General features: G+C 34.6%; 1 protein-coding gene across 1 annotated transcript in view; it reads left to right on the top strand.

Moving 5' to 3' along the window:
- LOC118742515 (BTB/POZ domain-containing protein kctd15-like) overlaps positions 1–16,939 on the top strand; it is a gene marked incomplete at its 5' end in the record, with an annotated part of 92,248 nt that overhangs the window by 73,420 nt on the left and 1,889 nt on the right. The window contains 2 exon segments of the mRNA XM_036474643.1: positions 13,804–13,911; positions 13,988–14,463. Of these exon segments, the coding sequence (XP_036330536.1) occupies positions 13,817–13,911; positions 13,988–14,463 (571 nt within the window).

A 16,939-nucleotide genomic window follows, 5' to 3' on the forward strand; every position in this document is an offset into this window, starting at 1 on the left:
CAACAATACAGAGAAATGAGTCTTATTCGTATTTAGTTGCGGTAGCCATATCAACAATGAAACCGTACAAAAAAAAAAAACAATTATGCTATGTACGTTAAAGTGGTCCATAAATGCTTGTGAAAAAGTAAAGTCGGAATTTAAATGCCGCCACCCGCTAGGAGTTTTCTATACCGATTAAAATGTATATATATATGGGGCGTTTTCGAACTGGTTGCCGAGATAAGTCGATCTTCCACTCTGCTGTCGATATCTGCTTAATGCTCAGCCCTTGCAATTGCTTATGGTATTTTTATATTTAGGAAAGCAGAAACTCAATTTTTATTTTTTTAATAAGTAGCAAACAATCGTCCTATAATAAATATAAATTAAAATGTTTCTGTATTTTGATTTTTTCCACCACATAGTAGATATGTATGTATAGTTTCTTTTTTCTTTTCTGTACATACATATATTGATTTCTAACAATAGATTTTTTTATAAGGAATTCGTAGAAATACGAAACACAGATTCTTCCCAATTTCTAATATAGCGTCCAAAAAAAGAGAAAGTGAAACTACTTCTTAAAAGGATTGTATCAAGGTTATTCCTGTAAAACAGTGATCTCGTAAGATACGAATTTTTTTCCAACGTATTTACACGTCGAAACAACTCATACGCACTGGTACACCCATATCGGAAATCTATTCCTTTGCAAAATTTTGGTATATTTTTAAGGATTTTTGTAATTGCACAATTAAATATACTACAATAAATACAATTTTTGTTAGGCAATAATTAAAATTTTTTCACAATAGAAGTTGCCAGCTTTGTATTTTGTAGTAACGCCAGTAAATAGAATATCCATTTCAATGACATTTTTAATGTATAATAACCGTGAACGGCAGCGCGAAAATGAATCTTTTTGACTTGCTTAATTTTGATGTGAACCATAACATAAAACTCGATCTTAGTCTCTGATTAATGTCTACATCCTACAAAAGTCAAATGCCTGCATTGTTTCTAATGATTTTCGAAACAATACCTTTGCATTTGAAATTGCAATGTATGTAATCAGCGCTTCCACCAACAAGCGCCCTTTTAACAACAAAATTTAGAAACTTTCATAGGAAGTAAATGTAGTAGCTCGTAAAATGCGATATTTGTATATACACATATGTACATACATATAAATGCGTACGTACACCCCGCTTCACTTAAGTAGATACAATATTTTTTTCTGTAATCAAGCTTACATTTTTACTTTTGGATATCCTTAAAGTTGCATTGTGAAGCATGATAAATACATACACAAAAAAGTGGTGGAAAAGAAAAAATTCTATACTTTGATTTTTATGCGGTTTTTTGTATTAAACAACTCAAAAAATTTTACTTAAAAATTTAGTTACCTGAAAGACAGTCATAAGTATAGTGTTTAACAAAGCATTTTAAGTATTTAAAGAACACTCCTAACTATTATGGGGAGAAAAAGGGCCGAGGGGCACACAATTGAATAAATGCACAACGTTAAGAATAACGACTGCAATTTCAATCGCCTCACCTGGCTTGGAAGAGGTTTTTTTTTACCTGCGAAAATCTTTAGTTTCGATGGGTCAGATGGATTTAATAATTGTTATGGCGATGTTTGAAAGAATGAACGTTGTTTGACCCCAATCCATAATCGTAGAGAGGGTGAAGTGGCCTAAAGATTTAACTTTTTAAAATAATTGAGCTAAAATCACAAACACCAAAAAAAAGGGACACAAATTAAAAAAAAGCAACCCTTTCCCAAATATTACACCTTTTAGATCAATTTCTTGAACAAACCAGCAAAATAATGCTCTGTTGATTGGGTGTGAGCGCTATAAAAAGAAGGATAACGAAGCAATAATTTAATTATTTCTATTGGTCACACTACTAATAGGGAATTTACATGACTCAACTTTCAAAGGCGATTAGTTGAATCAAAAGTTGAACGAAAGTAGGCAGCTGACCAACTGCATTGAAAGCGATTAGTTGAAAGGCCGTTTACATCAGGCGATTGTAGCTTTGAAATAAAAATCGTCACATGTAAATTCCCCATAACCGATGCTAAATTAATTGCAAAACATTGGGGGTTCGTTGTTTTGCAAAATGTATGAGTCAGACAACGGACTTAACGATTCATAGCCTCTCCTTCGGCAATATAGGAGACCAGGCGCGAAATTATTTTATTTATTACAATACTAGCCGACCTCGTATGTATGAAAAACTGACCGTAAAGATAATGTTCCTATCGATACAGATTATATTTAAAAAATCTCGTCTAAATCCGTAGTCTTTGAAATTAGCGTATTCAAAGAATCTCGACTTTTTTTAAACTAGATATGTATAGAAGATAGTAATTTTTAAATAGGTGGCAACCCTACTTTAAAAAAATTAAGTTTTCGTACATGCGAAGGCCATGACCTTTCATTTGATAACTCATTTTGTAACCCAACGAACGGTGAATTTCGTTCCACATTTTATAAGGTGGCAACTCTACTCAGAAAAATAATCCATTATTGCACATCTAGAAGCCAAGTCTTTACATTTGACTGCGATGGTGCAGAACTGACGTCTACGCTTATTAGGAATGTATATAGTAATTTTATCAACAGGTGGCAACCCTATTCAAAAAAAATTAAACTTTCGTGCTTTTCAAGAAGCCCTTTCATTTAACACCTCAACTTTTGTAATCCAGCGAACGGTGCGGATCTAATAATTTTTTAGACAGGTGGCAACTTTATCAAAATTCTAAAAGAAAAAGGTCACTCTCCTATCGATGCAAATTATACATATTATATATATAACAATATAAGCCCGATTCTTGAATTTAAAAAAAAAGTGTGACTATTCCAGCGAAACGGTGTGTGTATACACATTCTTGAATCCGTACACTAATATAAAATATTTGATAAAAACTGCTTGGATATTTTGTATGGAATTGCATACAATCTAGTAAATCTGTGTGCACATTAGACTGGATCGGTCACCATACAAAGTATACAAATTTCAAAACCCATATTAAATTAAAAACTTATGCTGGGTGAATTTTGATGTGATAAAATTTTTCGTCCTTGACGCAGTCTAAAAACAGCCAACATAAATGTTTCTTCGTAATTTATTTATTAATAAAACCTGAGCGTTATATCTACATCTTTTTAGGACTTATTACATTTTTTAATGTTATGATATTCAAAATTTAACTTAGGATTTAGGTACTTATCTAGAATCGACAGCATATCAGGTCACTTAAAAATAAATTTTCAATACCATATATATACATTTTTTTATCGCTTTACATATAAAAAAGCTATGAAGAAAACTTGTTTTTGGCTTTGGAAGTGACAAAGGGGAAACTTGCTATGACGCGAAAATCTTGCCAAGTTGAAAACTTTTTTCACGACCCAGTCTAATAAACATGCTACGTTCATTTTCTAAATTTCGCAACTATGATATGTACATATATGTATGTACATATGGATGTATACATGCCTGCATGTTCTTTATTTCATATTTTTTAATAAATTTTTCAAAGTTTGTTCTCGAAAGCCCTGCAGTCTTTTAATATCTACAAGTGCCCATACAAATATATTTGAACAACTTTGTTGCCCTTAGTCTTGCACACATGCATGTATAAGTACCAACATAAATATATATTTTTACACTCATATATGTATGTACATATACATGTGCATGCATCCGTATGTGATTATATGCACTCGAACAGCCAGCCAGCCAGCCAGCCACAAACCGCCCACATAGTAACTGCTCTTGCATACATTCTAAAGCGTAGCACTAAATGGAACTTCTATTCCCACTTCGGCGACTTCTCTAACTGTGGGGCATTTCTGTGCGCACACACAAACACGCGCGCACACACACTCGTATACACTTCGTTCTGTTACATGGCTGGCTATATCCCTATGCTTGGCATGGAGACTTTTTTGCCGCTGGCCATAATCTTACTAACCAAAGAACCAGTCAACGAAGTCACCAGCAACCACTAACACCGCCAACGTCATCGTCACCGCCATCACCGGCACCGTCATCAACGTTGTCGCCATTATTCTCGTCCTCCTAGCCCACTCTCGGTATCGTTATCGCCTTTTAGCTCAAAGCATTGTTTACTTCCATACATTACTGCTCGTACCTCATACATTTCTACCACCTACACTGCCTGCATACATACATACATACATACATATGTATATCTATGTAGTTTCTTGGCTCTGTTGAAGCTCTACGCGCAGAGGCCAAAGTTTTTCATTTGCCATCTCATCAGTGTTGTGATTTAATTCAGTTCGAAAGGCAATATTGATACAACAACAACAACAACAAACTGCCGCACTCACATCTTACCAACCCGACAGAAAGGCAAGCATACACTACTACCTACCCACAGAGCTAAGCTCGAGATCTGGTTGGTCCTGAATTCTTGCGCGCCAACTGTATTGCTAGATACTGTAGGGCGAGCAAGCTTCTCAGTGTAGTTGTATGAGTGCAAGAGGAAACAACAGCGCAATGAAATGAAAATCAAACCAAACGCAACCCATCCAAATGCCCAGCGGCGATGAATTTTTCTTAACTTGGCCCAAAGGAGTTTTTGATTTGTGTGCCTCTCATTCGTTTTTACTAACAACGCTATTGGTTTTGCTGTTGTTGTTGTTGTTGTTGCAGTTTTTTCTTTTGTTTTGCTTTGCCATTCGCTATGTTTAGCTTGGCATTCAACATCGCTATCTTAGTCGCCGCCATCGTCGACATCGCCAACCTTATCGATTTACTTTGCTTTAGTTTCTTCCGCTCGCCTTCCGAGTTTTTCTTTTTTTTGAGTTTTTGTTTTCCATATCGCCTCTGGCGCAATTCTCTGGTGTGTCTTCATCCTGCTCTATTTATACCTACACATATGCAAGTGAACATACATACATACATTTGTAAGTATATATGCATGTGTGTGAATAGCTTTGGGACTGGCTTTTGCTGCTGCCATTCCGTGGCCTATGCTTGGATGAAGTTGCTGGTGGCACTGTTGCATTGGAACAGTATGAGTTGCAATGTACGCACATATACTATTAGACTGTGAGAACAGTGTATACTAAATAAAGAGAAGGAAAGGTTGAAACTTTTCCTTAGGTATATATTTTAGTAAAGTCGCTTAGAAGTTGTTTGGGTATAACAAGCACACAGATATACATAAATGCATAAAAATGTGCACATATGCAAGCCTATTTCGATAGTATTCATGGATGAGTAATTAGCGTACAATATACCAAGATTGTTTGCTCTACATACATACATATGTACATACTCATACTTATGTGGTCAACAGTGGCCCCATTGCAAAGAAATGCTTTCAAAAATTTAAAAAAAAAATGACACCCAGCGTGCTTTGGGGCGGCTGCTAAATTAATCCTTTATTATTCATTCTTGGCGTAACTTAAGGATCGTCGCCAATTTATTTTCAAAACCCTATTCCTCTTTATACTATATTAAATTTCCTTCATACGTTTCGCTGACTTTGCGAAATTTTCTGAGGGTTTCATTAAACATAAGAGATTTTCACTTTATTTTTTAAACCTTTCAAAATATTTTCAAACTTAAACCTTCTCAAACCTTTTTATTATGATACCTTTTTTTTTACTTTATTCCCTTAATTCAAGTCCAAATTTGATTTTCTCTGCATGTGGCAATCCTCCCAAATTTACTTTAGAAATTAAGCTTCTTCGAAAACATTTCCATATTTATCGATTTTGTTATCGATATTTTTATCGATTTTGTTATCGACATATACCGATATTGTTATCCATATTTATCGATTTTGTTATCGCTATTCATCGATTTTGTTATCGATTTTGTTATCGATATTTACCAATTTTGTTATCCATATTTATCGATTTTGTTATCGCTATTCATCGATTTTGTTATTGATATTTATCGATTTTGTTATCGATATTTATCCATTTTGTTACCGATATTTATCGATTTGGTTATCGACGTTTATAGATTTTGATATGGGTATTTTTATCGATTTTGTTATCCATATTTTTATCGATTTTGTAATAGATATTTTTATCGTTTCTAAAAGATTTTGCTACCAATATTATTATCGATTTTGCTGTCGAAATTTTTATCGAATTTTTCATCGACTTTCTGTTCCAATTCCGATGCTCAGGAGAAATAAAATTTCTCCAGGCCTATCCTAACTTTTCTTCAAAACGGCTGTGATCTTTTGGGTAGTCAAAAGAAACAATTAAATAGTGTAGTGACAAAATTCCCAAAGGAGTTCTCCGGATTTTGAAACATCCCCACAAGATTACAGATTCTACATAAATCGTTATGGAAGACTCCGTACCTGCATCCATTTCAGCAGTAATTATGCCTTCTGTTTCTACTCCCGTGTGAAGCCATATACTCAGCTTTAAGAACCTAAAATATTCCCATAAACTTCTTCTTCAGTACACGGTTAAAAATTTCGGTTTTAATTTTAAACTTTTTGGACTAAATATATGACCAAACTAAATTCAGTTTCAAATACAAACCTTCCAAGTTTAAAAAAAATGAGAGCACATATGTTTGGTTTAGAATTTAAACAGTTCGGTTTAAATTTTCAACGCAAACATTTTCATAATTAAGAATAAAAAATAAATAAATTTCTGATGTGGATTGGACCCGGACAGCCATGGTAGCAACCAATTTGATCAAGTATCTTTGCACACTCAGCTACAACCCCACACATGTAAATGTGCTTTCATATGTTGAGTTGAAGCGAAATGTGGTGCGCTGTGTGCAAAAATTTTCTATTTCGGTTTAGATTTTAAACCAAATTTTCTATATATGAAACCTAGAAACTAGAATTAAAACATTTTGGTTTGATTTTTAATCCGCGAAATTTTGGACTAAAATTTAAACCAGAATATATTAAAAATTGCTTAAAACTATTGACTGGTTTAAAAAGTAGACAATAAAAGATTATAAAAGGCAGTAGTCCCAGCGCGGTTTAAAAATGAAACCCAAATTTTTGACCGTGTTCTCCAGTGTGGCCCAGGCGCACTTACTTTTTTTTCTTTGTGGTTTATTCAATAATGCGTTTGACAAATACTCTTACGAACTTACATAACAAATTTTATAAAACTTATATTTGATCTACGAGTTCGCTTTCCCATTCCACTGTCCGACATCTTCTTTTATACTCGCTCTCTCGCTGCTTCCTCAGGCCATAATTTCTTAGTGCAGTTTTTCTGTTTCAACGACAGCGAGACGATACCTCGCCGCTTCTACATATGTGTGTATGTATGTACATGCTACAAACTTTGCTGGCTTCTCATATTCCGCCATATCCTTCCGGATTTGCACAAATTTGCTCTGTCGCCAAGTCCGCCTGCACTGTGAACTTGATTTTTTGATTATTATGGGAGCACAAAACGATATTTCATAAGAACATAAGGCTCCAAGCGCCTTAGTCGGAAACAGTATAACAGCGATGCAAATGTACAAATACGAGAACCCAATTAGCAATTGAAACTTCAGGTCAGCAGTGATAAGCTTCGATACCAAATTTTTTAATGCCGAAAAGTTAGCAATGAAACATAGCTACAAATGCATGTATGTACATATATACGAGTATGTATCTAGAAAATAATTTTTAATTAACTTTTTGATACGATTTCAGAGCCTTAGATGTTAACCCAGGTAATTTAAAGATTTATTAGTTAAAACTACCAGCCGCATATGAATATGAGATTTCTAACTGGGTGCTTATAAATACATATGTATGTGTGTACATATGTAAATATGTAAAAAATTTGCTTAGCATAGATGTACAAAAATACTTGCTTGTTTTATCACTCAGCCCAATGCCATAATGGTGCATTCATTATTAAGTACTGCTGCTTGGCTTTACTACTATCACGGCACATTGATACATATGTTCAAGTGTATTTGACTACCAATGTATTGTATGCATATACTACATACATATGTGCCAGTGTAGGATTCTTACCACGCTACGATATCAAGTTTGGCTTCTGTTGAACAGAGCCAAAACCGAAAAGCTCTCAGGGCGGTATAAATTATGATAAGGTTTATGCCTGTAAAACTTTTTCTACTTAGGTGCTGGCACACACATACATTTAAATACTCACATGAAAATACGTATGCGGGTGAGCATATATGCAATATCTTTTAAATACAAATACGAACATACACTCATGGCCAAACACAAACATACGAAGCAAGGAAAAGTTTACTTTTTTTTTTGTATGAGTTAAAACTTGCCGTAAGGAAGATTTGAGCGGCCAATACAACGATGTAAATGGTATACCTCTATATGTATGTACATATGTATGCATGTGTGTTGGTATGCCTGAACACCTGTTGGCAGTTGCCCAAACTTTGTACTCAAATTGCAGTGCCGGTTTAAGTTTTAAGTCTACTGTGGCTCCTTTGTTAGCTCTTCCAGAGCACAAAACAAAAGGAATGTTGCTCTGGTGTGAATGGTTTAGTTGTGGTTAAATAGCAATCTCTATATGCAGTATCAAAAACCTTAATAGATATTCCATCAAAACACCCGCTGAAAAAATTTCGTTCCGCGGAGATATGATACTGATTTTCTGTCAAAATTTCCAGCGCGAAAGAGCTGTCACTATCAAAATAACACATGATTCAAAAAAGAGCACTATATAGACCACACTTAATATATCGTTAATATAGCATGGAAGAGCGTAACTCACATTGTCGCATACGAAACCCTGTAACTAACTAAAATCCCAAATTTAACTTTTGATTGATTATGACGCATTTCATGGAATTATAAGACCCCTCATCGCTTTGTGCAACAAAACATTTTAGTTAGTTGTGGATGTTTTGCATTTCAGAGACGATGTAAGATACGGCCACTCCTTACTATACTAACGATATGTAGATAATAAAGATAGTAGTTTTCGAATAAGTGATAGCCCTTAAAAGCTAGTGCGCCTGGGTCACACTGGAGAAGTGAAACTTACGTTACATAGCTATTTTGTCTCATAACCAATATACATACACACGTACTTATGTAAATATATAATACATATATCTGCTTTTACTTTAGGTGATATTTTTCGCCTTTTTTCTATCTAGATCCCTACCTCTACCGCTGTTCGTTCTAATTACATTTATGTTATATTGTATTCGATAGTAATATCCAAAAAATATCGATAACAAAACCTATACAAATATTGATAAAAAATTTCGATAGCAAAATTGATAATAACATTGGTAGCAAAATCGATTAGAAAATCGATAAAAATATTGATAAAAATATCGATAAAAAATCGAAAAAATATCAATAACTTAATCGGTAAATATATCGACAACAAAATCGAAAACAAACATCGATTTGAAACTAGATAAAAATATTGATAACAAAGTCGATAAAAATATCGATAACAAAATCGATAAAGGATCTGTAAATAATCGATAGCAAAATCGACAAATAATCAATAACAAAATCGCTAATCAATCGATAAATAACCGGTGTCAAAATCAAAAAAATATCGATTACAAAATCGATGGCAAATTCGATAGAAAAATCGATAATAATATTGGTAGCAAGATCGTTTAGAAAATCGATAACAAAATCGATATTAATATCGATAACGAAATCGGTTAATAATCGATACCAAAAATCTATTTACAAATCGGTAAAAAATATCGATATCAAAATCGATTAATAATCGGTAAATAATCGATAACCAAATCGATAACAATATCGATAAAAAAACCGATAAAAATATCGATTATTATATCGATAAGTCCCGAGAACCCCGATTGAGTCTCAGTGCCTCTATCTATATCCTTGTCTCTATAATTGCCTTAATTTTAAACCTTTTTCTTCTATCTACATCTTTACTTTTATCTGTATCCTCATCCCCATCTTTTTCTTTATATTTTTCTTTGTTTTTACTTTTATGTTTATCATTTTCTTCATCTACATATTCCCCTCCACCTTTGCCTATATATAAGTAAAGTGTTTAAATTTACCTCTTAATTTTTGCACCAGCGTGGGAAATAAAATCAATTGACCTTATTTCCGTTGATCTTATTACCTGTCACCCAATTTTCGTGTGCAATTTCCTTTGAATTTGCCAATTTACTCCCAACCAACCAACCGCCGCTAAAGAAGTTTCACTTCAATAAAAATATATTTACAAACTAAAGTTTTCTTAAAACTCTTTCGTTTTACACTCATATTTTAATATTTAAACTTGTGTATCGATTAAATAAGTTGGACTTTTCAAACAGGTGGAACCTAGAGTTGTCAAACTATCGATGGCACTATCGATAGTATCGATAGTTTCAATTTTTTTAGACTATCAATACTCATTGATAGTTTTTTCTTATACTATCGAAAATATCGATAGTTTAGTAGGACTATCGATCATATCTACCAATTATTTTGGAATTATTTAAAATTTTTAATTTTAATTAAAAATTTTGTTTTTTAGTGTGATGCCGACGTCATATTCAAATATGCACGCATTTAGGCCAAAATACATACATATGTTAATCGTAAATCCTGTTTTGTTTGTATAACTTGTGTTTGCTTTTGAACTTTCTAAAAAGAGAAGTATTTTGGCTAAGCATTTACTTAATTTTGAATGATTATAACTTTTATAAAATAATATTTATTTCACTATGATCCTGTAAAACAAAGCAACCTAACTGATTTAGCGCTATCGATAGTGCTATCGATAGTTTGACACCTCTAGTGGAACCCTCTTTAAAAGAATTTTCAGACTAAAATCTTTTTAAACCCCTTCCGTCTGATACTGTGACATAAAATTCCATTATTTAATGAATTATACGTAGACTAGAAACATGAAAAACTAAACAGTAGAAAGAATTTCGTATTTTTTTTTTTTTAATTTTAGTTGTGTCGTTATTGCAGAGCAACATCGACGTAAACACTAGAGGGCTGCATAAATGGTTTTGAAAGGGCAATCAAAACGTTTGCTAATTTCGCAATACTTCACTTCCTCAGAGCTTTCAAATACTGTCAATGGGGGACTACTGCAAATAGTGAATAAAAATTTTGCTTCAACAAAATATTGCTGTAATAAAACTTCAAGCACATTGCATTTACTATCGACTGCAACTAGTGTATAGTAATGCAGCGAGTGCAGTAAAATCCTAAGTATGCACAAATGCAGTGTGTGTCTATGTTACCTAAACTTAGCAACAATTTACCTCAATTAACCTTAACTTTGGATTCTTTGATAGAAGAGAAAAGCTTATTTACAAGATGAAAAACGTATACACGTATGTTTTTTATTAAAATAAAATTTGGATACATGCATCACGATACTAACACAAAGTGACTAACATTGAACATGTAAACTGCTACCGTTTACTGCGCACCCAATTGTTTTACTGCACTCGCTGTACCTCCCCCGTTATTTTTCTGTAAATAAATACTGTCATTGCAGTGAGGATAGCCAGCAGCGACACTGCAGTATTTGTTTTGGTTGCAAGCAAGCCATGAGTTTCACATCATTTATTGCCAAGTGAGTTTGCTTCATTACTGCATTTACTGAAGTGTGCAATAGTGTACAGCAAAAGTAAAACCATTTGCTCAGCCCTCTAATACAAACCTCGGTTACAACTTACCTATATTTTGCATACTTAAAGTGAGTAGATATATACGCATGTATGTATGTATGTATGTTTCTTCAACCGCCAACTTTCCCACATACACATACAAACTCATGCATTCACCTTAGGGCACTTGCTATAGTTTTCTTTTGATTTTGGTAAAGTTTTTCGCCTGATTTGCGTAACTAAATTTTGTGGGTTGCTCTACAGTTTATTTGTGTTGTAAACATTTTTTGTTGTGTTTTGATTTGGCTGGATGGGACAAAATTCACTTATGGGTAATGTGAAAATACTGCTATTCAAAGTAAGGTTTATAGTTTCATATAGAAGAAAACTTTAGGGCAAACAAGAAAAAAAATTTATTCTGCAATTTATAGTTTTGAGCGCATCTGCGAGTAGCCTTTATATTGTGAGAGTGGGCAAATTTGAGTTAAAATCAGGGACCGATCATAACAGTCATTGATGAAAACTGTCATGGAAAAATTCACTATGACGGAAATGTTCTGCAACTAAGTGATACATACCCATCGATTTTTTTTTACCGAGACTCAAATTCGAAAATAAATTTTTATTTGCATTTTTGATGCAAAATTAAAAAAAAATAACAATTATTTTTGATTTTTATTTATTTGTCTTAGATAACAGTTATTGAAGACTTTTATTTATAACGATCCCCTGAGTACTCAAGCGTTCCCCTAGGACTCACGCGCTGGCTCGCAGCTTCCAAGGGATTTTATCCCTATGCATTGCCATTAAATCGGCGTCGGGTCACAGCTACACAAGAGAGGAAATGGCTTCCTTACATAGTCGCACCGACTTGTCATCGGCGAGGAAAAAAAGTAGTAGAAAGAGGCCTGCGTCGCGAAGGGCCAAGATTGTTCTGTAGATTATCCTTATACACCTGGCATATACACAGCAGCACAGACCTCCAATCTCCGGCCGTCCATTACAGGAGGACTAATTGCGTTTGAGGTTTTGGGCCTCTTTGGTGCGTAATCTGCCGAAACCTGCCTTTTGGTGGTCCATGGAACCCCAAGAAGTAGGTGCTGGTTTTTTTGCCGATATTCCTCTCCTGAGGCAGCTCACGGTTTTCCCAGATCATGCCCCTGGATCTTTCAACCACCTTCTCCAGATTATCGGAAACCGAGACGCTGCTAAATTGTTTAAGCAGTCAGCCTAGAAGCAGCTCTTTGATCGCGTTTCGCCTTGACTGCTGGTCGGCACTTCCTTTTTAGTACGCGAACCACTGGGATCTGGAACGCTTTTGGTGGCCTACTGAACCGAAGCCGTTCGGCGACCGCGTAAAAAGATAACGTTGAAATCGAGACCGTCAAAAAGAAATTCTGAGTTATTCACATTCTCAAAAGTCTTGTATTGTAAAATTGCATCAAACACGTAAGAGTTTTTGAAAATTCTTGAAAAATGTTCCACGCGATGCAGGGTTGCATTTTACAAAATAATTGTAACTTTTGAACAAATATTTTTTTCTGAATGGAAAGTGAGGCATTCTAATACTGGTAAACGCAAAATGTAAAATAAGACGTCAATGCCCTTACATAGTAAAATAAATCAAAAGTGCACATGGCGACCCACACCAAAACCTTTGGCGCCCAAAGCAATGCACGAAGACCTCGTGAGCAGCAGCAATATGTTGCCAGAGGGCCAAAAAAATGGAACTCTGACGCAGCTAAAAACATGTGTATATACATAGTCGTTTATATATAAGTCATTCTATGTTATTGCACGCTGCTTCTGTCGCAACCGCTACGAAGTTTTGTTTAGCATCATGACGCAGCGCCTACGCGCAAACACCGCCGGCACAAAGTGTGGCAATGCATAGACGGCGGAATCGTATGCGAATTGAAGTATACATCGAAGCAGTGGTGCGGCTGCAGCGCGGTTTCAAAGAAATCGAAATTGCCAACTCGCATGCGGCAATCTGTTTTTCAAGTTTTCAGGCAAAAGTTTTTGCCAAACTTGCCAACGGCCTATGGTAGTTGATTTGCATGCGCACGTCTTCGATAAAAATAATAAAATAATGAAAATAATAAAAGAAATTAAAATTAAAGGTTTAGGGGGATCATTCCGGTTAAACTATTCATTATTTGACTAAAACCGTATTGATTTTAAAACTAAGTGAGTTTATAATTTTTTCTCTTTCTTTCTTTACAGAAAAAAATGCGATATGGACCGCGAACGCGAAAGAGATACAAAATCGCTCGAACCGCGCGATCTATCATCGACGGGACGCATCTTTGGCAGAGGCGATATTAAAATAAGGTTAGCAAGTGCATTTCTTTGTTAATTTTTATTTATTTGTTAAAATTCTCAATCGCATCACTTTCTACGCTTTCAGCGCTTCACCCACTGTCTCGCCCACGATCTCTAATTCTTCGTCGCCCACTCCCACACCGCCAGCTAGTTCATCGGTACCACCGATCGTTGGTGGTGGCGCTTCCAGCGCACCGGGCAGCACCTCCGCCGCTGGTGCTAGTTCCTATTTGCATGCAAATCATAAGCCCATCACTGGAATTCCATGTGTGGCGGCTGCTTCGCGGTATACTGCGCCCGTACATATCGATGTGGGTGGCACGATTTACACCAGCTCATTGGAAACGCTCACCAAATATCCAGACTCAAAGTTGGCGAAACTCTTCAATGGCACCATACCGATTGTGTTGGACTCGTTGAAGCAACATTATTTTATTGATCGCGATGGCGGCATGTTTCGACACGTATTGAACTTCATGAGAAACTCAAGACTTTTAATTGCAGAGGATTTCCCGGATCTCGAGCTGTTACTTGAAGAGGCGCGCTACTTTGAAGTGGAGCGTAAGTATTTATTGTGATTTTTATGAATATATAGAGACTTTACTGCCAAAAAGCCGTGTGGATTATTTTTTTTCAAAATTTTACTTTTGATCCAGAAATATTGCTAGATCATCTAGAAGCATTTTTGGAGCAAAAATAAAATTTGGAAAAAAATTTCGCTTAAATTTTTTTTGCGGTTAGAACTCGATATGTATGTATGTATGTATACAGTGGGGGTCAAAAATGGTTGAATGGTGTTTCGTTTCTAATTACAATGTTTTTCAAGCTAAAATTTTTCTGATATTTTATTATAAACTATATAAATCACACATTCAATCTTTAAACAGAACTTAGAAAAATGCCACAAATTTTTATCTAAATTTCGAGATTTTTAACCAGAACTTTTAGAAATTTTTTTGGTATGCAGTTAACAAGCTTATAAAATTCTAGTAAAACGATTGCAAGTTTTGAGCGGCTAAAAAATCGCATTGATTTTTAATAATTTTTTTTTTTTTTTTTTTTGTTGACATCGTTTTGGACTTTTCTCCATATAAACACCAATTCCTCATGAAAGAACATGGGCAAGACCGTTTTCAAAAAATAAAAAAAAGTTAACGACAGTTTTCCTAAATTTTTCTATTTATAAAAAAAAAACACAAAATCCCTCATCAAAAAAAAATATATATATTAAGAATCAATACAATTTTTTAGCAGCTCAAAACTTGCACTTATGTTACTAGAATTTTATAAGTTCTCCTGTAAAATTTAAAAAAACTAGACTGAGCAATTTTTAACTCTTAAGCTGACTTTACGCGAGTCGATTTTTTGGTAGTTTTTTGTCGTTCGACCAAAATCGACCCGTGTAAATGGCAATTCAACCGGCCGCAGCCGACAAAAATCGACTGAGCCAAAGTAGACTTGCGTTCAACTTTTGCCAGTCGACGGAGAACCGAAGCAACCCTGAAATATGTATGTATTTATGTATGTCGATTTGTGACATTTTGAAAATTTGTTATATTTTGTTGTTCGGAAAGCATTTCATTAATCTTTTTCGAATCGTTTCTATTCACGCTTTAAAAATAATTTTTCTGCGGCCCATATTAGAAGAAAAAATTTATTTGCGACTTTTGTTGACTCATGTAAATGATTTGGCTGGTCGAATTTAGCCTACTAAATTTTTCATGTCGCAGCCTAAGTAGTTTTCAAAAAAGAGGAAAAAATGGTTTGAATAAATGTCTGAGCGAAATTAAAGGTAAAGATATGTGTAGTCAAATTTCACGGAAAATATTTTCGTAGAACATTTTAACCCATTAGCTCCCACCTGAAAGGGTCGTTTTGACCCTTACTTCAAGAAACCCCGAAAAAAAGTAAACTTGGAAGGTCGTTAGAGGATTGATATATTCTAGAAAATTATTCTTCGGAAAATTTTACTAAGGGTCTTCTCAGGTAAAAACTTCATGCCATCAACGTAAAAGGTCTCTTTAAAATTAATCTCTACTGAGCCTTGAAAAATGTTACCTCTTTGGTAAAGTGTAGTTTGTATACACAAATTTTCTTCTTAGCTACTTAATTCTTGAAATGTTTGTCTGTTTAGATCAATATCAAAAATTTGCGTCTTTCTGCACTCGGTACTTTCATTGTGCTCGTGGTCATCCTAGCTTTCATTGTTCGCTCACTGGAGATAAACTAGAGAATATTTCCACCGGAAAGTCATCAACTGTACGACCGTGATGTTCAAGTCAGCACTGTCGTTGTATTTGTATGCCTTTAGCTATATCCATGTATTTATGAAACTATTAAAGTTCTTCATTCCCCCTACTTTGGCACTCGTCGCGCACGCGAACATGCTTAGAGTAGTTCTCTCGAAAGCCTTCTCTTCTTTGTTTCAGCAAAATAATGAGCTACATGGGCATGAAAAGGAATTAGTAATTAGTAATTAGTAGACCTCTTGTTTTCAATTATCTAACGAGCCCGCCTGTTGGAAAAAAATTGTTTGCTCGCAATGCTGTATCCTGGTGAACGAAGTCCTTTAGTACCTCAAAATTGTATCTGGCAAGAGCGACCCTTGTCCCAGAGAATACTCTTTTTGTGTCAGCTAGGAGGTGAAAATTTATTGCTCTTGAATTAAGTTGTAGTGAGGAGGAAGATAGAAATCTTATTTCTCAGTGAAAACTTTGGCGAACTCTGTCTTAAACTATACTTCTCAAAAAAATTAAGGTAGGTTACAAAAGAAGGAAATTAAGTGTTAATAAGTCCGTGGTCAAAAAAAAAAAAAATTCAAAAATTTGCAAAATATTTTTTTTTGCGCTATCCTAATAATTTTTAGCCAAGAAATATGAAAATTAGAATCTAACAGCTGCAAAAGCTTTTTTAAAGTCTCAATACGACTATTTTTTACCTAAACCCGTAAAATGAAACATCACTGAAAAGTGTAGAAATATGGATTTTTTTGTTCCCTTTCTCTTTTTTTTTTGAGTAGTGTACTTTGATAGGTAAA

The sequence above is a fragment of the Rhagoletis pomonella genome, unplaced genomic scaffold (genome assembly GCF_013731165.1).
Source record: "Rhagoletis pomonella isolate Grant_MI unplaced genomic scaffold, Rhpom_1.0 Rhpom_scaffold_00007, whole genome shotgun sequence".
Classification (NCBI taxonomy): domain Eukaryota; kingdom Metazoa; phylum Arthropoda; class Insecta; order Diptera; family Tephritidae; genus Rhagoletis; species Rhagoletis pomonella.